Below are 24,883 nucleotides of genomic sequence, written 5' to 3'. Positions count from 1 at the left end.
GCACTTTCTAATAAATTCCTCTTTTCTCCAATTATACCAGCAATTACAAATTTCTGACAGCAGCGACAAATGGAGTAGCTCGACTCGTGTCAGCCTTTCGTTACCATAACGTACGATCTCCGATCGTGTTGCGTCAAAGTAGCAACGAAAGAATCGGTTGCTTCGTTCGCACATCGACGAACACCACGAAATCAGCGTGTCATAAAGTTTCTGTCAGAACAAAGTATTCGATCACCCAACAGCGATGATGTAGATATTACACGTGTATCCGAATCTCCGTGAATTTCACGTATTAAACGTCCAAGTGTGAGATCGATTGATCTCATGCTTGCGATCTTGAAAAACGTGTCCGAGCGTTTTGCATTGGTCGAAAAACGCGATTCTATCTAGCGTGGCAACAACCGATCGTTCTATTCTCGGCTTGGACAGTATTTAGCGATCGCTCGTTGCGTTCACCGTTACATTTAGCACGAAGAAATCGAATCATGAAATTGGATCATCGGCTGGAAGAGATTGCGACGTTAGCAACCATCTTGGATGCAATTCTCTTGGCAGAAGCACAATTTCATGGTTCGAGTCTCGTTCGTTGCGGTGGATGCCAGGCAGGATCATGTCCACGAGTTTTTCCACGCGTTTCTTTTCCTCTAGTTGGCTGCACTTTTAATAAAACCAGGTAGCAGGGACGCGAGTGGTCGGTGCAACTAGTTACAAACAACAGGGTGAGTACGGTGCACAAAGTTAGGACACACTGTACACGTGAAACATATACATATAGACGAGGAGAACCGCAACAGTGTAACGAATGACGAATGAGAGAGAGCTAGCTTCAACTATCTGTACGTGTACAATGAAAAATGGCTACTAAAGTTGTATGTTTACGCGTTGCCTATATACAAGGAGTTCGAGTTTTTCTCTTGATCAAATTTTATAAGTATATTCTGTTGATATAAGTAAGAAATAAATGTTATACAAACATATGTAGTTTGAAGTTTTATTAAAAAGTTACGTCAAAAATACCAGACGCTAAGAGGACGATAACGGACTTGCCGTTACTACGACACAAAGTAAGAATCGACAAAAAGCATCTGCGGCTTTCCTATTTGGAAAACAAAATCAAATAATTTGTACATTATCGATGTTGTTAAAGCAGCGCCAGTAGAGTTGATGTCGTTCCTTATACAACATTTCTCTACTTATATACAAAATCCTCTACTTGAAAGTTGAAATGTTGAAAATACAACATTTTTATTTTCATCAGAAAATAGCAGAGTACACGTATAAAATTTGACTAGACAAAACTGGATATCCGTTAGGTTGTTGCAAAAGTTTCTTTCGTTTTATAAAGAGATGATAGATGTACAACACTTTTTGTGCTATATATTTTGTTTTATTTTATATCTGTTCTGTTGGAACAAAATGGATCGTACATGATTCAGTGAAATAATATAAAACAAAAAAATGTCGTGCATCTATTGTTTCCTTATAAAACGAAGGAAACGTTTGAGACAGCCTAATCTCTTGTATACGTACGGACTGGTGGATGACGATGGATTGAAAGCAAGGCGTGTATGTGTGTGTATATATGTGTATGTGCGTGTATGTGTGTGTGCGTGTAATCGAGATTAATGAACAAAAGAAACGGAAAAAATGTATCGTGACACGAGGTGTGGGTGGACCATCTGGATATTGCGCAAATGATTACCTTGAGGCTCGTTAGCTCGTGGCTGCGTACGACCGTACTGATTTTCTCGATCCAGCTCGATGACGATTTCATTGTCCCGTTCATCGGGCTGCTCGCCTCGCCCGTTTTCGGGCAGAATCGCTGGTTGCACGGGCTTCACCATCTCTGAAGCAACATTTCACTGATTTGATGACGAGAGCACAGATGGCAAGTCGAGTTTAAGACAGACAAAACAAAAAGAAATGATGTTCTGAGCGTAAAGTAATGATTCGTAAGTACGTTGGTCCCTTTTTCAATAGTTGACCACGGTGGGCCGAATTGCATGCGACTGAAAAATACCAATTAACAGAGGGGACGATGCAAAGTTAAGTCTGTGATCATGATTTAACAATAATTGATGGCAACTTTGGTTTGCATCGACTTCTGTGAGATCGATTTATTAGCTGCCAATTTTTTCTTTCTTTTTTTTTTACAGATTTTAATACTATTCTATGCCTTTCAATGCTTTTAAACAAACTTGTTTTTTTAATATTCTACATCGAAGTCCATTTATATACTTTATATTGGCAGATAATGGATTAATAATTTGTATTGCAAGATAATGGATTAAGATTAGCGAGTGTGTAGTTGATTAATACGAATAACCGAAACCATTGTTATTTAACACGTTCACGCCGATGTGCATTATTTGTATGTAAGACATTCTCAACAGTGAGTCGGTTTACTACAAATCGACAAAATTGGTCTAATTAATCTGGAAAAAATCATAGGAAGGGAAGAAGACGATCAAAGATTTGTCCTCGAAGCTACAAGCATACGCATAGGCGTGAACCATCAACGTTAATAATTAAAATTGTACTTGATCGGGTTGTTAGTGACACGAGAACAACACGTTTCGCTTAGATACGATCGTTTACGAATCAGCTATTAAAAAGGAGGCCAATATGATCTCGTAACTTTGCTGCTACTTGCCATTGAGAATGACACTTGGACATCTCGATGGTATAACGCATAACACGCGCGCATGGGCGCAATGTGGGCATACAAAGTGGTCAGGACGAGGTTGTTAAACAATGCGGCATCACGACATAGATAGAGAATAGCGGTAGTAGTATGCGAGAAGCGTAGAGTAGGTGACGGTGAAAGGATTAAAGCGGTTTGCAAGAAAATAAATATAAGTAGTCGTCACGGTCAACGAACGAAAGGGGTCCATCGGAAAAGGATATGCAGCATATGCTTTTATCGACTCCGAGGCTCGATACATGAACATACGTAATACGTTGTATTATGTTGCAGCTATTTTATCTACGATCTCAGTCTCTATTCGAAAGCTGGAATTTTAATAAGGCTGCAATTTTTATTGTTTTAACATGGCGAAGGAAGGTTGGTTGTGCGTAAATAGCAAACTAAGAAGCTTCTAGGTACAATCGATTCGGTAGAAACATATGGAAAGTTTGCTTCCTAGATTTTAATTTAGACGACAGAAGCAATTTACTGAGTTTTTAGTTTGTTCAAAGGAAAGTACAACGTGATAAGAGGGTTGCCGGTTCGGGCTTCTACCATGGGTTTTATTTCTACGCGTTCCAGGGCTTCTCTACGAAGCTTCTTTCAAAAGTCGAATTTTCTGTAGATATCGTTCACGTCTTTGGAACACTTAAAAACAATGTTCAACGCGAGTTTTTGAAACGTTGCATTTTTCTTTACAAGAGTGCACGTACCTTAAAAACCACTTAAGCTGGAAAGTTGAAGTTTCAAGCAACACCGTAAATAACTACTACCTTTATGTTTCAAGTTTAAATATATCTGACTAAGTTCTAACGTAAAAGCAGCGTGTTTTGTTTATCGTATTCTAAAAGTTCTTTATATATAAAATATAAAATCTTTACATATCATCGAAGATGCAACGGTCTTTCAATTTCAATGTAAAGTTGTACCCGTAAAATAAACCTTGAAGCTGTAAGGAAGAATGTTTAAAGTTAAACGATATAATTTTCGATCTTCTAACATTATTATACATAATACTTTCTTCTTTTTACTATTTTCAGCGTTGGTATAAGTATAGCTATATTTCCAAATACGTCACGTGCAAAGCGCCTTTGAAGAACAAAGCATTCGATAATAAAGCATCAGAAATCTACGTTATAATTTTACTCCTCTATTGTGTCGAGTAAAAGTGTAAAGGAAGAGTCGTCAGCGTTATGAAATAAAGCTAAAATACCAAGCTCGAACGTCGTGTGAAATTCAAACGACGAGTCATTGTAACTAACAGCTGCAGTTTTCCTTCTTCCTCCTGCGTGTACACTGTGTACAGAGTTTCAAAACAGAGAAATGTCCTTTCGAAGATGATCGATTCAATCACGTCCGCGGCATATTTCCAACGTTTCGCAGTCCCGAGTTCCTCTATTACGTATCGCGGTACCCAAAGTCAATTTATTTGTCCGCTAACCGTTTCAGCTTTAAAGAGATCCGTTATCGTGTCATGACAAAGGAACAAGGACAGTGTTGCGAAAAAATCAACTTCTTATCAATTATAAAACACTTTCTAGATGCTTCGAGCAACTTAGTCTACTCGTTTTCGCGTAGTTCCCATTTTGCCGAGAAATACCCGCGAAATAGCGGTAACAAATTTTTGCGGTGGACTAGCACCGCCAGATTTCTTTCCATTCTGCTCTCTACTCGATAAAAGGTATAAAAATTCAAAGAACCGTACGTCGTACCGGTTCTCTACGATCGATGCTCGTTAGTCGGGCAACCTGCGAGCGTGATAAGATGCACAGAGGAATAAGGTCCGTAGTTAGAAATTATTCCGTGGCGAGTTTATCGAGAGCACGTCTGCACTCCGAGGAAATTATATGTGTCTCGGTGATAAGCGCAGTGTGCGCGGCTCGTTCTTGCATTTGTGGGCAAAATGTTGGCAAATCGTGGCCACGCCTCCGTCGAATCTGTTCTCCAGAGAAATCGCTCTTTCGCGTCCCTATTTAACACGATCATCGCGCACGCCTAGAATTCGCGATGAATTGTATTAGGTCATTCCACGAGTTCGCGATCTTTGCAACAGACCAGTCGGAAACAATGGAATATGCGTAGAAGGAGGAACAGAAACACTGAAAAATTCGCGACTGCATAGAAAGATAACGTTTAACTTTGAATTATATTTTTATTATATTATATCATATTAACCGTCGAAATATCGAGCCCCTATATCCACAGTTCGAAATGGGATAATCAATCAATGTTAATAATTGATCCGGGTTCTATTTTCATCTTATCGTAGCAGTTCAGAATTAAATACGAATTTACGATGTTTCACTTCGTAATCGAAATTCTCTAGTGTTCTTAACACGTTGACTGCCGCGCGTGTTTTCAATGAAATCTCCTTCAGGCCACGAGTGCCGCTGTATCAAACGTACTCTGCTAGGTACTCCCACCGATATTTTAGATAACTTAAAATCTATGTCCTAATTCGTTACAATGTCGAAAAGGAAAATGGAAAACTGATTTCTTAGTGAGTCAAATAGCAGTGAAAAAGAAAGCTTTTACGAGGTTTATGCAAATTCGAATAGTAGCAATGAGGAAGAAATCAGATTTCATAGAAATAGAAATATAAATAGAATTACACATCGTTTGATTCTGATTCGGATATTGATAAGTGCAATCGTAGTGATACTGAATGTAATGAAGATACTGTTGACGAGATTTTTAAGAAATTGGTCATTGAGGAAGAAAAAAGAACCGATGATACCGAGGAAAGTACAATTCAATTTGGCGAATAGAATGAATTTAGTGGTCGGCAGAAGTCATTCCCTTTTCCTGAGACAGACGGTCTCATTAGGCAATTACCTGGCGATGTCAATCCATACGATGTGTTTGAGCTGTTCGTTGATGACGAAACAACAAACTTACTTGTATCAGAAAATTGCAACAAGGAATGATGTAAATATTAGAAGATTTAGAGAATTATTAGCTTATTATTAGGAAAAATATTAGGATTGTCTGAAAATACAAAAAAATCCTTGTGTTCGACGGAGTCAGCATAATATCGTCGTTTGGAAAAATGATTCCGGAAGAAGCATTAGACGTGCATGAAAACTATGTTATGCAGGTAAAAGACGTCAAACGGACCGATCAAAGACACGAAAAAATTTAAAGAAAACAACAACTTATTGTCCAAATTGTCCCGACCAAACTCAGCTTTGTATAGAATGCTTCAAAGTTTTACATTCTAAATAATTTTCTTAATAAACCATTTTCGTACTACTTTTATAACAATTCAATAATTTCATTATTTCCTGTGGAAAATCTTTTCAAATACCTACGACGATCCTTCGCAAATAGTCAAATAAGAGTCACCCGAATACGGGTGACGCGGTCCTATTAGAAACTTTGCCGTCACCCGAATACGAGTGACGTGGCAGTCAACGTGTTGAAAAAAGTTTCGACGAACATCGCGACGGTGTTTCACGAGAAATTTCACTGGCGGGATATCGATGCAGCGGCACTTCTCAGCGTATAATCGGCCGAGCAGCTGTAGGTATCGCAAACCAGTTGCAGCCGATTAAAATTAATCCGAGCGGGCTGAACCATTTCCGCGTGTGGATTTAAGAAACGAGCGTAGCTAGTTAGAGCAACAAGTAAGACTCGTTTGGACCGGTGATTTTCTCTCTTATTAAACTTTCACCTCGATGCAGACGTGGCAGCGGCATTTGGAGGAGCTTCTTTAACGTGCGACGTGTCCGCGCGTTACTTGCGATAATGGCGAGTACCTTTAGCCTTAAGAGGCAATTTTCTTGCAGCGTGTGCGTCTCGAGTTTCAATGGAGCCAGTCTTTTCTGCAATTTCGTCTCGTGGATAAATCATGCGACCGATAAAAGAGTAATAGGTCAAACTAGTTGATGGAGACAAGCCTACGCACTTTGCATCGACATGCGATCGGTTCCATGGAACGTAAGAGGATTGAAGCCACGAGAGCAATTTTAACGGTCTGTGATTAACGCGCTTTAGCTCCGTACATTGCGTGATCGTGGTAAGAGTAACAGGATTTATGGGATTATTTGATTTAATTCCTAGATTTTGATAACAGGTCTAGTATTTACTTGAGACATTTTGTTATTTTCTTTGTTACCGCGAAAGGTTGCACCTACGATTTTCCGTGTATAAATACCCGTGATTAATTAATCGCTACGATTACCTTGCTATCGAGATTCGTAGGTTTTATAATTTACAGGTTTTATCAGGGGAAATATTTGCACGTGTAGTACTACCGTTATAACTAGCTACGTGAATTATTATAAGTTGGAAAACAAGATTTCCGCGATAATGAATAAGATTAGATTTCGCTCTAGTATATTTAGTATCAAGAAAATGCGAAACAACATCCATTTGTTTCAAATTTTACGTAATATTCTTAAACGGGATGATTCATACGCAGGAAAAGACGCTGCCTCATTCCCATAAAGCGACATATAAATACTACCTTCGATTCTACCTACGAGTCAGCCTGACACAACCTCACAGACAACAAATCATACTCGCAAACGTACTTCGAGTCTCCGTAGTAGAGGTAAAAGCAGCGTCTGATTCACTGGCTATCAATGCCGGCAGACAGGGCGAAGCTATCGAGCTACCAGCGAATTCGCCATTTTGTCACGGTGTTGTGACTCACACCGGTGATCTACACCCCGTAGAACGCGTTAAACCGAATGTCGCGTCATTTGCGGTCGTTTCTAGGCTAGTTACGGGGAAAAGGTCGATTCCATTAGCGGTCGAGCGAACCAAATAGCAAAACGCAAAGGGTAACGCAACTTACAGTCGCTCTGACACGAGCGAAAGCGAGACTCTCCTTCGTAGAATGCTTCTTTGTAACGTACTTGAATCTTAAACACCACAAAAGTCGATATTCTATATGGACAAATGATTTAGCTTGACGCAGGTGACGAAGGTGAGCTAAGTTGTAGAAAATAATGAAACTCCGTTACAGGATGACTGCTCGCAAGATGAGAAAGTGTACGTACATCTAACTGTGCTTTCGAGACTATAGCGGTTATTTCGTGGTGAACAGCGTAAGAGGAAACCCAGGAATTTTATGTGATGAAAATAAGCGAAGATAATAAATTGGAGGAGAAAATTTGCGTTTGAGAGAACGCTATTCGATTAGCCGCAGAAAAGTAATTCTGTGCCCGATGTTACATTCTGTTTCGCTACTTCGATAATTCTAAACCTCGTTAAAACGAAGAAAAGTTACCACGAGAAGTCGTAGACGGTTTTACCCGTCAGCGTAAACCAAGTGAACACGACGTGTAACGTTACCTTCTAATCACCGCCGTGTTTCCCGTTCGATCGTACGGGAAATCGATTTTCCCCGTGACAACCGCTCCTGGCTGTGCTCATTGTGATCCTGTGATCTGGAGCACTTTTAGCAGCGGTGAACGGCCAAGTAACGCTCGTTAGGAGCGTATCGGACGACGTAAACCGACGCATAAATTCCAATTTATCCTGTAGGCCAGACGGTACACATCTGACGCTGTTGCACGCCGCGCCGTGTCGAATACCATAAATCGATTTCAGGATACATTTGCATCGGGCCGATAGCCCCGTTATCGCGTCTACGTATCTTCTAGCCCATGGTGACCAGTCGAAAGAAGCGTATTGTCAGTTCTACATCGCCTGCTACCGGTGGAATCGAGTCTGTTGCAAGTAGCTTCCAATTGAACTGTAAAGTTTCCAACGCCTCGCTTTGAAGAAAACACACGTATTTTCAAGTAAACACGAACCTAGATAAGTTCCAGCTCTTTATAACAGTATTTTGATGTTTTTTGTTAGTTGTATTCGCGAATACGCGCCGAATTCGATTCCATCGCTAGTCCGATTGCTATCGGCTATTTGCCAGCTGAACCATCGTGCGAGCTATCGCGAGAAAAGCGTACAGTGAACGGTGATGAATATAGGGAGAAAAGCGAAAGAAGACTGGTCGATTGAAATGGACGGCCAAATAACAAAATATATAGTTGTTATGGCTACGATGGAGAAAGAAATCACGTTTATAAACGGTCGCGATACATCCACGTAACACGCGTCCCCTCAACGTCGCACGTGCTACTACGTCGCTGGCCGATGCGAATTTGATTACGACAGAAATTGATGGCCGCTGATATAACCAGCGTGAAATATGAATATGCTGAAGCTTATAAGATCGTTTGCGAGCGTACAAAGTAAATGTAAGTTTGAAGCGGTCCTTCTCGCGTCGCGTCGTTCAGAAATGCCGCTATATCCGCTAGATGGAAAATTCGTGGAGATATTCGCGCGGTTCGTTTTTAAGATTTCGAGAATTCTTCCTGTTTTTTTATTTTCTTGTTACTTATTTATTTACCTTTTTACTTTTCTTCTTTTTCATTTCTAACAAAAATTAGACAAGACCTGCAACCGGAGTGCAACGGTAAAATTTTCAACTGCGCCCGGGTGAGTTTAACACGAGAAATTCTTCGGTTTAATGGACAAATTCCTGAGAGAAATTCCGCTTAAAAAGTTATAGCGACGATAGACATTTTTAACATATCCTGTTTAGACGGTCCTTGTCTTGTCATTCTTTTTTCTCCATTCTACAAACATTTTTCGAACTTCGGTTCGCTTGTACTATCGCAAGACGGAATGAGATATCTTGCACTAAATTTATGGATTTTTGTAGAATTTATTACGAACGTTTCTAGGTAATAGATGCTGACAGCGATTAATTAAAATAGTTTTCCTCGTTATAACAAACATCTTACAATCTTTCGGATAACAAAATTCTACGGTTAGAATTACTCCACTTTTAAGGGATTTACACATTTTTACAAGTTCTCGGTTTTAAAAGTAGAATTTTTACGGACAGAATGATTCTTCCTTTAAGGCGATAAAGTTGTCGCAACTGGTTTTGCATCTTTTGCAATTTTTTCCCAAAAGATTATGTTGTATGAATGGAAGTAAGCACAAAACTAAAATTACGATGCAGGCAACATAACGCTATAAAATAATAATCAGTAGTAGTTTTAATAGGAGATTATTCACAGATGTACATATTCGTTACGAAAATATCTCCTTTCAAACAACTTCTTTGATCGTAATTTCTCTTTGTTGTCGTCTGAAATAAGATCCCAAACCTACTTTGACTATCTATCTCGTTTAACACTTTGACTGCCACGCCAAAATCACATGTTTTCGCTTAGGACGCCACTGGAGTATTTTTATTATTCAAAGCATATAGTGGCAAAATAATAATAAATTGATGATGTAAGACAACATTCTTCCCCAATGGACCGTTTATCTCATTGGTGGTCACCCGTGACCACCGTGGTGCCTTACTAACAGTGGATAGCGACGTATTATAACAAGGCTTCGTTTATTTCAACAAACCATTCGCATTCGTTATTTTATTGTAAGCAAAACGTGCAGAATATATTGTTGAAACGCGTAGAAGATATTAGGCTGAAATGTTAGAGGTCCGCAAAAAAATTATGTTTGTGATAAACCAATGGTAGTGGTAGATTACAATAGAGCAAAATGTGCTGTGGATTTATCAGATCAAATGATAGCATATTCTACACAACACAGAAGAACCCTCAAGTGACATATAAAATTAGCTTTAGAGTTGTTGTTAAATACATCAATTTCAAACGCGATGATACTCTATAAACAAGCAACAAAAACAAAAATCAAGGTATCTGATTTTAGAATGGCACTCGTAATGCACCTTACACAGTTCCATTCACCGGAGCCGTCAAATATACTTATTCGACAAAAATTGCGACACGAAATGCAGAAGAAAGAAGGGCAAGCGTACCTGGCAGGTTTTGCAGAGAGTGTTATAAAAAAAATGTCAAACAGTTAGGATCAAAAATTGCTAAGAATCGGACCAAAAAGGTGATCCCCTATTGTCCAGATTGTATCGATGAGTCACATTTATGTTTAAAGTGTTTTAATACAGTGCACCGTTAGATGCAAGATTTGTTCTCATTTTTTTATCGATGTTCTAATAAAAATGTTAAATTGTTCAATGTGGCTCTTTTTATTTCAAAGTATCTTCTATTTATCGGTTATATTCAAAATGCCCTAATTGCCAATTTTCATACAATTTTTACAATTGTAAGAAGTTCAAGCTCCGGCAGTTAGCGTGGCAGTTGAAGTGTTAATTGACAGCACTCGATAAAAAATTAAAAGGAAATTTGACCAACTATATTTCGCTATTAACCTTCGCGAACGACAAAGTGTACCATCCACACGAATTTGCCAACATTTTTCCTCGAAATTCCAATTACGAGTCTCTCGACTGCTCGGCGTAACGTGATCTACGAAGCCCGAACCATACCGCATTCATAACTGTATTCACAATCGTACGGTTACGCGGCAAAGGCGTTGAAAATTCCTCTCTAGGAAGCGTGTTTCATCCGGCGAGCGAAACTTCTCCGTCGAGACCTCTTGGAGAGGAGAGGCTGTGAAACCGATCAAGGAGCGTGGCGAGCCAATTCTCACGGATAGCTCTCTTCCCCGGCATTTTAGCCCCGGTGTAAACGCGAAAAACCGTCGAATTTAACCGTGCCATGGCTAAGTAAGCGAGCTACCGTCACGCTCGTTGAACGAGGAAAACTCCTACACGATTCATGTGGCTGTGTACCGTGTAACTTTCCAACAATCCAGCTTCCAGTCAAAATGCCTTGGCAAACGTCGAATCGAGTACCACTTAACCCTTTCGAGACTGGCGGCATAATTACGTCTAAAAGGTAGCTTTTAGCAAGATTTTTTTTTTATAACTTTTCCTAACAACGTCGAGACCTTTCGAGGTATACACAGTATGTTCGATTTAACCCACTGCCGGGGTTTCTATGGTACACGTTACTATTTTTCTAATCAAAAGTACTATTGGAGAACGCGTAATATAAAAAAGCAGAAGGAGGTCGCTTCTATAGGAGGAACCTTTAATCCTGTGCGAGATAAACTGCGTTCGATGATTTATTCCAATGTTTGCACAGCCGAAGAAACCGCCAAGATATAAAAAGCCGAATTGCATCCATTCGATGAGTCCCTTCGAACGCATTATAATTCGTTTTAGATAAAACGTTTTTTTGTATAATCAATAGGTAACGAGTTGTTCTACATACTAATAGTTTTGATTGACTTACCCTGTATACCAGAGGGACCTAATTCCTCTAACGAACAAAACTTACATTTTTGCAGTTCAGTAAATTGACATATAGTATTTTTGATATTATCTCCGTAAGAAAATTTGTTTATCGGTTAAAAACGTCGAAGTGCTGTAGAGAGACCATAATTCTATTGCGCAATATCTAGTGAATATGGAGGTTGTGCGATGACACTTTCCAATCTAATTCAACTAACTTTTTCGGCGTGACCTTCGCAAAGTGCGTTATCGCGCTATAGAATTACGTATTTATTCTTTTTCAGCGAAAAGATGATAGACCCTTTTATTTTTATCTTTTATCTAGCCGTCCTTGATTAATCGTTGTACGGACAGATCTCCTGTTAATGCGTTTTTAGTATATAGGTATCATACCGTTCTACCAAATTGAAAGCGTTAGTTGTTTCTTTCGTTTAAATTCTGCTTACAAGCTAACGTTTCTCGCTTGTTACGAGAACCTACAAATCTCACAGAGACTCGTCGTATTAAGTAATCGCTGCTATCAGGATTGCCAATCCTTTGATAGAAAATAAGAGAAAGAGAGAAAAAAAGAGAAAAAAGAAAGGAACCAATCAGCGTGAATTCATTGAAAAAAAAAAGAAAACGGAAAAATAGAAATTCAAGCGAGAACGACAAGTTTACATTAGAGACGCGTCGATAACGTTTGATAATCTCGCGAGAGATCGAGCTTTAAATGTCTTAACTGAATTAAGGAGAGTTTGCGTTAACGGGAATTACCTTGCTCGTAGCCGCAGCCCTTGTGTCTGCCGTTCATAATGTCCTGGAAGAGGGTTTTGTCAGCATCGCTGTCGTGCAGCTTAGTCGACACGGCCACACACAGATTCTTCGTAGCGTCCCAAGCACAATGTGGATCCTGAAGTGCAACGCAAGACGCGCAGGTGACCGCCGCTGCCGCGTCGCAATGATGCAGTGGTACCGCACGAATTTCGGAGTCAGCAAACACGACCAACTTGCTCGCCTCGCCGGCCAGGTGGACCACCAACAGATCCTTGATCGCTTGTCCTGAACGTGAACGGAATTGGACGCTTTAATTCTCGTGTAGGGATTAAGCACGAAGGAATATCGGCTCGTCGTTCGGAAGAAAACGTGTTTGCTGCGGTTCGTGCGACGTTATCGGTCAACGTTTCACCAATGTTGGAAATTTGATCAACGAAGATTACTTGAATAAAAAGACTACTTTAATATTAATTAAAATTATTATGTTCTTCGTAATACGTATTATTAGGATTTTTGTACATGGTAATTCAACGGATTGATTAAATTCTTTGGCTTAGAATTTGAACATAGATTATGTGATTTCCATAATTGGATCGATGCTTATCGGATGTGGAACGATCGAACGTTGAATTTCACGAGGCTTCGAGAGTTTCATTTGCAGGGAAAAAATGCGTGGAGATTTTCGAGGACCGCTTACCGTACTTGAGTACTTGAACATCGCTGACGATGACCTGGCTAACGTTGTTCAGAGAATCCGGCGCTCGAGTATTGAGCGCTTTGAGAACTCGGCCGTCGTCTACGAATAATTATGAAATTATCATAATTAAATGCCGTACGAGTGCTTTTGTTCGCCGTGATGCACAATTGCGGTAACTCACCTGTTCCGACGTACAGGATATCGTAGGCTTTGCCATCCAACGCCTTCACTTGAGGATCCACGGCGACTTTGGTAAATCTGTAACTGGAATACGACACTTTGGTAAATCTGTAACTGGAATACGACACTTTGGTTTGATCGTCACTCTTTCAAATTACATTCCAACATCGTACTCTTATAATTGGTATCATTTTCGACACTCCAAATAATTGGAAACTCTACGAGATTACGTTAACTGTGACTGTACCGGAAATTAATGTTGAACAAGTTGCGTTGCCATTTTGTATAATTCCATTCATTTAGCAATCTTGCTTGTTATAGTAAGTTGTTACGAAGCAATGTTTGACTTGAACATAAAGTTAGTTGCTGTCTAGTTCGCTTTCCGACTGCTATTACTACTACTACTACAACTACTACTACCACTACTGCTATTAACAAGTGTTTCGATAAAGCGGCTATCAAGCAAAGATATGTTCAAATATTCACAACATATTCACGGAAATAATAAAGTTTATTCGTCTTCTATTCATAAGACAACTTGAGCAACTTGAAGAACCAAGGAAAATATATAATTCCATTAAAAAAGTAAAATGTATTTACGGAGGAAAGTTCTATTACAACATAATAGCGCTTGGAATCACAAACAAAGAAATGACGAATAACGAGTAGCAAGCACTTACTTGAAACTGACTTTGGTTATCACAGGTAATGAAAAGAAGGATTGGACCGCATCGTCCATGAGGGGGTGCGCTTTGACGAAATTTACGGTCACGTCTGGAAGTGTCCTGGAGTCGTTTACGCATGCACCGGGTCTAGGCTCGGGCACCTTTTCCGGAAGTACTCGCAACCAGTTGCTGTTTATGGTTTCTTGTTCCTTGAACGCACCCTGGAAGACTTCGAGGACGTTCTTCATGGAGAAAGCGCAGACGGCCGAACCGCCGATCGAATTCACGGGGGTTGTGAACACCCCATAAACCAAACGGGCACGCTCGCCGGCGTAAACTCCTTCCGTGACGTCGCTCGTTGACTCTGAAATAATTGTAAATCGCTCGATAAACCGCTCGTCCTCTACATATCGCGCTTTTCTTTGCTTCATTTCACGCGTGGCTCACGGGCATCGATTTTCGACCATTGCCACTTTTGTTATCGATTTAGTCATGTTTCTTATTCCAACTGGTTGCTTCTGTAGCTATGTAATTTTTCTTTCGCTGCTTCTCTTTTAACTAAATATCGAATTGACATTTTTCAATTTAGACAAACGTGTTTTTTCTTTTTGCAAGTTTCTCTGTGAGCAAAGAGTTGCGCGAATATCTTACGGTATGGCGAAAATGAATATTTCTAGAATTCTTTGCGTTACTATACGTTGTAATACAAACGTATTCAAAGTTTCTTATTCCGTATAAAACAATATTATTACAATTAGCTTTACTTTGTGTAACGATGTTATCAAGTAAAATTACCAGTATCAGTAGTTTATTTAAAGCAACAGTATCACAAAATCAGCCCCTTTTTAAAAACGTAACAAATTTCCTTGAAACTTTCCCTAACATTGTTCCCTCTAACATTAACAATTTATTATGCAACATACGAAAACCTGTTGTTGCATAATTCTATTACACGTTTTAGAAGAGTTCAACGTTCGAAGCACTTCGAGTATCATAATTTAATTATTATCAGTACCTCTACTCCTACATGTTACCGATGAAACCAACATCGCGTAATACATATATGTATGTAGATACGTATACATATATACTATACAAGGTACAAGGATTAAATTCTACGTACGGCATTTTAAGAGAATTTCAATTTTCGATTAACTGGTTAGGAGGGTAGAAATTATTAATCAACGATTGCTACACGCAGTATACGCACGGTATTGTACTCCATTAATGCGATACCATCGTTAAGTGATAATAACAATTTTGTGTCGGTTTGTCCATAACGCGCATTATAAAATTAGTATCCTTATAAAACTAACAGTTGAAGTGGGTGGTACGTGCGAGAAATTGTAATTTCCTGGCTGCTAATAAGGTGTTAATATTAATTTGAACAGCGACCTCTTGCATAATGGGGTGAATGCCGTTACGCCATAGCGTAATATCAATTATGCTAACTCGTGTGTGTATATGTAGGAAAACATGTCCTTTTCGAGGCTGCTCCGTTCCCCACGTAAAATGTTAATATAACATTTTCACGTATTCGATTTAATTGAAAACCACTCGCTAATACGTCGTTGGTTAATGTATTACGAACGATATAGATCATTTCATCATTCATGTTCAGTATCATCGTTGGAACATTGAAAATTACTAATTTACATTAACGCGATAGTTCTTGTTAATTAAGCGGACACGAAATAACAACGGTCATATGTTTGTCCCTGTGAATTAGTTTGCAACTTTCAGGGAAAAGTAAAATCACGAATTACCAAAGGTCACTGTATTTCACCTGAATACTATTACACGCAACAAGATGTTCCATTTTGCGTCTTTTAAAGCAATTTTATAACTTTTTGCAATTTTACAGCAATTTTACAATTTCATACGTTGTCAGTTAATCCTATTCAATTTCTACTCTCTTTTATTTATCTACTTGTGCGTTTAAACATTACGCTATCCTTACGTAAACCATCCTGTTCTACAAAAATTCTGTTACTTTAGCATTTACATGTTACTTTAGTTACTTTAACATTGTGATGTTATACCACTTTGTAACCATAATTTCCTCTACTTGAACTTGCAAAGACCAAAACGGATAAGGAAAAGAAATTGAAGGAAAGAACGAACGAACGAATGAAGAAAGGAAGGAAGGAAGGAAGGAAGGAAGGAAGGAAGGAGGCAAGAAGTATGAAAAAGAATCGATGTCAAGTGGAAAAGAGCAATCGTTGCAAAACATAGGATCGAGTATGACGTTAAAGAGGTTCGTCTAACGAGTTACCCTCACAGCCCGCTTGCATAGACAAAAATAAGGATCGGTCTCACAAAGAGCTCTTGAGTCATCTTAAATTCAAATTTGCCCTTAATGCATAGTTCGTGTGACACGAGCCGTGCCTTGATGTTAGCCTTTAAATCACGGACGTTTCGAATCGCTGCGCTGGTACACCGGTAGCCGATGATGGCCATTAATATTAAAAATTCCCCGGGAACAATAACGTTAAAGAACCGTAATCCAAGCGAGCAAAGACTGAATGGAAGTCGGTTGAAAGGAAACGTAGCGAAAGTTTTCTGTCACTTGCTCGTTAATTCCGCACGAGCGAGGCTAAAAACCATTAATGCGGCCATTCTTTGGGGGGCATTAGCACGAAGAAAGGGTAATTCGTGTTCGATAAAACATTGAATAAAACGCCGAACTGACGTCTCCCAGTTACGATATGCTGGAAAACTCTCAAGGTGCTAGCTTCCAGAAATGACCAACATTTTATTGTTTTTTTTTTATTGTAGGTATATCGATTCGAAAATCAACTTGTTATCAGATAATGATATTATCGTTTAGCTATATAATTAATAGATCACCAAGCATTGTCGTGCTTATTGGTACAAACGCGTTAAGATAGTCGGAGCGGCAGGAATAGGTATTACTTTTGTGTAATTAAATTTTCTCGAGAATTAAGTTTCCCACGTTTCGTATAGCAAGTTCGACTAATTCGAAATAATTTTACGTGAATTTTAATACGATTTTTAGCGAAGAACTATCCACGTTTTACGGGAAATCGAGTTTAGTTTATCAGAGTTAAAAGTTTACTTTCCTTTGCTCTTCTGGCGCTCGACTCATTCTTGTGCAACAGTTATCACTCGTTGGCCACCATGTTTACAAATTTCTCAATTTTTGCTGCACTGGATTTACGAGTTTATTACTCGCAGTAAACTTCCCCGGGAACTAAGCTAATTTCGCTAGAAAGTTACCGCTAAAGGCCAGTGTCCCAGTTTCTATCAGCTTAAGAAATCACCTCGGTGGAAACTCGGAATGACTTCGTCAAACTAATATGGAATTTTCAAAAAACGTGTAATATTTGTTTTTCTCTCTCCCTCTCTCTTTATGATAAATGTTAACTTTTGCATATTTCTTACAAGATTAATCAAACACTAAGTACCAGACTTTAGATAGCTACAATTTTTAATCGTTTTCTATTATTCCCTTTTTATGAGTTTCGGCACGGTACACCATGAAATGCTAACACATGTCGGAACGCACTAGCAAATTACTTTTGAAATTCGACGATTCTCGTAATTTCCCGAATATTTTGGAAGAAGCCGGAAGCGTCTTATGTGTCGATATTTCATATAATAAACTCAATATCCCATGTGTAAATTAATTTGAAAGCTTATTTTTTTTTTAATATTATATATAAAATTATTATCGAGTAAAATCTAATCGATGAAAAGATATATAAATTCTTGGAATTCTAAGCTTGGAAAAACGTAAGGGAAATCACGACAACGGATAGTCACATTTAACAGGACGAAACGTCCACAAGTGCTCTCCGTGGTGCGATGAATTCAAAAGTGAATTTTGCGAGAAGGTGCGAAATGTAAAACGGTTTTCCACTGCTGAAAGAACTCGCCATGCCGTGCACGTTAAGCGGAATCATGTAATTACAAATTCACCGACGGAAATTCGGGAAAAGCAGAAGCTGGAAGGATGATCAACGGGCCGAAAACGCAGCGACTTCGAGAATGCAAATTGTTGTTCGTTTCTTGTCAAAGCGGCAAGCACCTCGCTTTCAAAGTTGCGCGCTTACGGAAGCAGTTTTTAGTAAATACACTGCTAGCCTTAATAAAGCTCCGCATCCTTGATCACGAAAACACTCGACCAGCTGAATAGACCAACTAAGTTGAGGCTGCGTCAGTGTTACCAGGTTTAGCCTCTTTAAAAGGTTCGGTTAATTGTTTTCGTTTTTTATAGGGTCCGGATTTTAAAGAACGATGCTAACCCAGCGCTTCTATTTTTATTTAGTCACAGACTGATGGTATAGATCGATGAAGTTTAATTAATTCATTGTTCCGCTATTATATAAGTAGCTCGAATAGAGGAGGTAAGTACGAAGTAAGTATGAAGATACCTACAAAAAGCGTTTTCCAGTTGCTTTTAAACTGATTTCAAATTATTTAAAAAGTTTGCACGATATTTTAGTGCTTACTTTAATTCGCTTTCGACGAATACACGTTACAAACGCTCGTTCGGCGTTTTAATTTATATTCTACGTAATCCTTTAAAAATTGAAAAGTTCTTTGTAATCCATGTACAGGTGCCACTATATAGGATTTTATTGTACACATTTATTGCGTTTAAAATCAAAAGTTGTTCGTAGTACGCGACACGGAGTGAAAAAAGGTATTGTTTTTACTTTCTAAAGATTCGATTAGCAACATCGAAAAATTATAATGAGCATTTTCTAAGCGAATATATGTACTAAAAGATATACTACTAAAGTATAAAAAAATCTGCAAATTATTGGAGAGATGTTCGTTTCTCTTGGATATTTAAAAGCAAAGGATGATAATGGAAGCATAAAATTGTATACGTATCCCTTGCGAAATCCATTAGCGTGCAGGGAATAATGATTTCTGTTTAACAAAGATACGAATAAAGCTACTGGATATTAAAACTGTTTGTTGATAAACGCATGGTACGTGAATACCAGTTGGATGAAACTTTTCAATTTTCATCTGTGACGAAAAATCGAACGGAATGAATATACTAAACCAACAAAATGAAACCAACTCGTACGTTTCCGCAATATCGTATAACGTTCGAAGCGCAAATCATTTTGCAGGGAAAGCGAACGATCTGAAACAAAGATTTATTCGCGATTATGTTTATTTCACTTTTACAGATCTAATATTTTACGCGACGAGAAGTCACTTTTCCTACTAGTTGAAAAACAAGCACTTTCTCGCGATTCGACGTAGGTAGCGATGCAAGAGGAAAACTTGTCGTAAACTCTGATCCGTATGTGTTTCCTTTCCGAATTTCAGTCTAAGTTCTTTTCGAAATATGTTTTCCAAGTCGGTGCTTTCTAAACGTCCACGTGAGTTTCCGTTCCAATGTTACGTAACAAAATGTTTTTACTCCGACCCAATGGCCCATGTTAAAACTCTTCGCCAATACATCGGAGGCGAATATACACGAGCAACCGTGCTACTTCGGAAATCTTCTTCTGCATTCGACAAACTTTCCACGAAGCCGATCAAACATGTATGTCACTCATCTATAGAACATATTTTCTTTCGGACCTTCTTTCACTCGAAAACCTGAACAAGTTCGTTTAACCGAGGTGCAAATGTGTCTTTTTCAATTATCGAGGAGACATTTTTGTCTGAATTCATACTATCCTCCGATAATCTTTAATATGATAATACGACGAACTATGACTAATTTAGATACTTTAATCGAATGGATAATACGCGCCAATAATGTTTGTGTATTCACCGATCTTTTTTTATCAGTCGCCTCACTTTCTTAACACGTTCAGACCGGCGTGCGCCACCGGTGGCTCACGCTTGAATGTTCCATCGAACGGTGCGTATCAGCAAAAATGTAGTTCGTTTAGTGACCAGAACAAATTGTCATACAGTTGAACATTTAAATAATGGAAATTTAATGTACATTAATTGAAGAAAGTAGGATTTATTTAAAAAAATAACCATTCAATGTTATAAATTTATTACAAGTACGAATACGAGCACAGGAATAAAATAGCAGCGCCGGCGTGAACGTGTTAAGCCAACTCGTACTTTGTTTTAGATTCTTATCTGTTCCATCTCACTGCTTTATTTATCACTCTGTATCTCACACACGTATAATGTTTTTTACTAATGGATTTTTCCCATCAATAAATAAATAAATTAATTAATGAAGTAAATAATTTTTGGAAACATGTATCTCACTGTTTCGATCGGAAACGTAAAATGTTTTATATTTTGAACGAATGTATTTCATTAGAAATTATTTTATACTTTCGGCTATACACCGAGATTCAGTTTCGTTAAACTGCTACACAGTGTTACTAACCGCTGCAATGCACGAAATTACGAAAATTCTTCCCGCTTTTAGACCGAGAAGTTGAATATATTTTAAAAATGATTAGCTTGCGAAATGCACCAATTGATGAATTTACTTGATTATATGTAAGCAAATTTAACGAAGCCCCAAAATACTGTACGATATAATAATGTTGCTATTATATATATTATGAATATGCAAGTATGGTATTATATTAATAGAATATTAATAGAATATCCGTAATTATACCATTATTAAAACGTTAATCTTTCGTTCATTTACGAGTATTTTGAAAATTCGTTTTACAATTATCATGGTTATTCGCTGAAAATTCCAGTTGTGAGTGTGTAAAAATAATCTTCGGCTTTTCGTCGTACGATAAATCTGTACGTGAAAGTCTGCCTGGTATTGGGGTGCGGTATTTGCAAAGGAACGATGTGTGTATGAGCCGGTTAGTTTTTACTTTAAATAAGCCACGCGGATGAACGTGTGGCGTACGATCGTGAAAACATTGGCGAACAACGAGAGAACTGGCTGGGAACGTGGAAGGGGCGAGAGGACGTGGCTTTGTCCTTGTTGCTCGTCTCTCGTCCATTACCCTTCTTAAGTTTAAAAGTCGAATAAGCCAACCAACTTCCGCTTACGTTCCTCTCTTCGGAAAAGCACGCGTGAAAGTGGAAACTCGGCTACGTTGGCGAAAAACTTTTCGTCGACGAATTATTCTTCCCCTTAAAATACGATAGGTGATATTTTTTCGGTCGTTCGATTTTAGTCAGAGACAAAGCATGGTCGAAGGAAGTTTGTCAAATTCACGTTCTTTCGGTTATCGATGAGGATTCTAGCGAGATCGTTGGCGAAACGAGTAATCCCCTCGCTTTTTCTTTCCTTTTGAAAGGCAGTCAGAGGCCGAGGCTGATGGAAAAGCAATTTAAGAATTCGTACACTCGTCCCAGTTCAGTGCCAACGTACCGTTTTAATCTTTGTCGACAGGGCAATTCTCAGTCGTACAAGATGATCACAAATATTATCGATTATTGTATAAGAAAACAATGTGGTCACCTATATTGACTTAGTTAATTAAAGCTTCGTGCCAGTTGAGGCTTGAGCTATTAGCACTTTTACTGCCACGTCGAAATCACATGTTTCGCTCAAGATGCCACGGGAGTATTTTTATTATTCGAAGCATATAATGGCAAGATAATAATAAATTGATGATGTAAAACAACATTTTTCCCCAATGGACCGTTTATCTTATTGGTGGTCACAGGTGACCACCGTGGCGCCTTGGTAACAGTTGATAGCAACGTATTATAACAAGGCTTCGTTTATTTCAACAAACTATTTGCATTCGTTATTTTGTCGTACGCAAAACGTGCAGAATATATTGTTGAAACGTGTAGAAGATATTAGGCTGAAATGGTAGAGGTCCGCAAAAAAATTATGTTTGTGATAAACCAATGGTGGTGGTAGATTACAACAGAGGAAAATGTGCTGTAGATTTATCAGATCAAATGATAGCATATTCTACACAACATAGAAGAACCCTCAAATAATATATAAAATTAGCTCTATAAACAAGTAACAAAAACAAAAATCAAGGTATCAGATTTTAGAATGGCACTCGCAATGCACCTCACACAGTGTCATTCACCAGAGCCGTCAAATATACTTATTCGACAAAAATTGCAACACGAAGTGCAGAAGAAAGAAGGGCAAGTGTACCTGGTAAACTTTTCACTCCGAGAAACCTCGTAATTGCAAAAAAACGGAATGCCTATATGACTTCCTCTATCACAAACTTAAGTTGTCTCAAATAAAACATTAACTATTTATCATATGAGATTCTTGTTACACTGAATGCATATTACGTGTTGAGAATTATGGATCGTAATTGCGGAAATAAATATGTAGGAATTCATTAAAAAAATTTTATTTAAAAAAATTTACATAAAAATTTTTACATAAAAAATTTTTTATTTATTTAGCACGTGTTTTACAAGATGTTCATAGATAACAATTACATGTGTTTTACAAGATGTTCATAGATAACAATTACATGTGTTCTACAAGATGTTCATAGATAACAATTACATGTGTTTTACAAGATGTTCATAGATAACAATTACATGTGTTCTACAAGATGTTCATAGATAACAATTACATGTGTTTCACTACTCTTCTAGTGTCACTTCTCCTCTTCTTGCCAAGTTACATTTTCTCTTCGTTGAGGGATGATCCTGTTCACGCACGTATTCACAAACTCACACCCGCACTCACACACTGTAATATGCGTGTCACTGTGCGGCGACCAACTCAGGTTGTAACGCACAATATTACACACACATATATTTCAATGGAACATCACGGAGTTTGCAAGCATGCCGTGTAGCAGGGCAGAGGCCACGCTAAACAATTGTTTGTATCGTTCCACTTTTAGTATATGTACTACCGAAGGTAAGGTACGATTTGTTTCCCGTATATAAAATAACATACTACGTATGCGACAACTAGTGAGAAAGCAAATATCTTATAGGCCACCTAGCGGCGCGCCGATGCACTACAAACGCAAGAGTACTTATTGTTTGTTACATTCTCTACGCAAGCACATTGGAACGAAGTTTTTGATAATTAAATTATAATTTTTCTTAAAGATATGATGCATATACTTTAACTTTAATAATTTAATTTAATAATTAATAATACAACTGAGTGTGATATATTTTAAAGCACGGTGCGACACATACACCCACGTCACAATTTTCACACTCATAGCGTGATAGTGTGTTTTTCAAATTGCACTTTGTTTTCTATTCTGTAGCGACATTTTCAGCTTGGTGATTCTAAAAAATTATAAGGACACGGATAGACATGTTAAAAAGAGCATCTAATAATGGTATATTTATTTTAACACTTTGACTGCCACGCCGAAATCACATGTTTCGCTCAGGACGCCACAGTGTTTTAACACAGTGCACTGATAGATGCAAAATTTGTTCTCATTTTTTTTTTTATCGATGTTCTAATAAAAATGTTAAATTGTTCAATGTCGCTCTTTTTATTTCAAAGTATCTTCTATTTGTCGGTTATATTCAAAATATCCTAACTGTCAATTTTCATACAGTTTTTACAATTGTAAGAAGTTCAAGCGCTCCGTTCACCAGTGACCACCGTGGTGTCACAGGAGAAACCGTGATCGGTCGTATATGCCCGACGTGGCAGTTAAAGTGTTAGCAAAGCCCTCAGAAATAGCTACGTATATTACGTTATGCGTCGTAAATCTAATTAATCGAGAAATCGAGGAAAATCTGTAAAAGTGAAAATCATATCCGATATGACTCCTAAGTATGATACGCGGTCTTGGGTGACTACATCTTCATCAATTACAACGAGGCAACGACGACCGTTTAAATTCGGTCAGAGGAAAGTTTAATCGAGAGAAAATCGCTGATCCACGAATTTGCCGATCAGCGATGCTTTTCGTTAGATAAGTCCAAATGGGCGGGGGTTTCCCTTCAAGGCGTAGATAGACTTTATAGTTATGATAGTCGAGCGGATATGGTCCCGACTATTAGAGACCACGAGTAAATAGAGATTTTTGACTAAATTGTGGCCGCTGATAATTCATTCAGCGGGGCATACTTTATTTTGACACTTTCCGTGTCAAGTGTTTATTTCCGGATTTAAATTCGATCCTCTGTCGATTGAGGTTTTCATCGAGTATAGGAACGCGATACAATATCAACCGAACAGAATCGGTTTTATCGTATGTGAAATACATCGATGATGCTTCCTTCCTTTGACACATCCGAACAGCTGTAATTTTGTGTAATTTAATACGATCGATTTCTACTTCTATCGAGCTAACTAGACGTTTCTCATCGTATGACAAAGCCGGACTTATTTCGTGCACGTCAAATTCTGGTTTCATTGACTGCAGATCTACTTGCAAAATATTTCGTTTCTTTCTTTTTGCTAGTTCAGTTGCTATCGCACTGCAATCAGCATCGCAAGCAAATTTCTAGTATCAAAAGTTACACTTTTCGTAGTAGAATCACGGGAATATTTCAACTTGTACAAATAACACGTTTCAATTGTTTCTCGATTACTACTGAAAGTGTGACACAGTTACGTTTTTTTTTTATTGAAACAACGTTGCTTTTGTAAAATATTCGACGCAAAGATACGGCAGACATAGATGAATTTGTTAGAGTTAGTTCTGCATATAAGAGGTAGTTTGCGTTGAGTTATCTTTGACCTATAATACATCACGTGCATTAAAGACGATAATTAAGTATTGATTAAGGCTGTTATGAAGCGTGTCGTGATAGCATTTAATTACAGAAGGTATCGGTTAACTCAAAGTCTCTCGTGAATCATCGAGAAGCGTGTTATAGTAATAATTATCATTTTCAAG

General features: G+C 38.3%; 1 protein-coding gene across 2 annotated transcripts in view; it reads right to left on the bottom strand.

Annotated features, from left to right (window-relative positions):
* Positions 1-24,883, bottom strand: part of LOC138180501 (semaphorin-1A) — a 386,643-nt gene that overhangs the window by 818 nt on the left and 360,942 nt on the right. Inside the window, exons 11-15 of one of the 2 annotated variants that reach the window (XM_069114412.1) lie at positions 14,145-14,493; positions 13,466-13,548; positions 13,285-13,383; positions 12,588-12,872; positions 1,703-1,846 (exon numbers count right to left, since the gene is read on the bottom strand). In XM_069114412.1, coding sequence (XP_068970513.1) covers positions 1,703-1,846; positions 12,588-12,872; positions 13,285-13,383; positions 13,466-13,548; positions 14,145-14,493 — 960 coding nt within the window. The remainder of the gene's footprint in view (positions 1-1,702; positions 1,847-12,587; positions 12,873-13,284; positions 13,384-13,465; positions 13,549-14,144; positions 14,494-24,883) is intronic. The other variant, XM_069114413.1, reaches the window with a different exon arrangement.

The sequence above is a fragment of the Bombus flavifrons genome, chromosome 6 (genome assembly GCF_040668555.2).
Source record: "Bombus flavifrons isolate JBK064 chromosome 6, iyBomFlav1_principal, whole genome shotgun sequence".
In the NCBI taxonomy this organism is placed as follows: domain Eukaryota; kingdom Metazoa; phylum Arthropoda; class Insecta; order Hymenoptera; family Apidae; genus Bombus; species Bombus flavifrons.
Note: the sequence above shows the minus strand (reverse complement) of the source record. Positions and strands in the feature narration are given on the sequence as shown.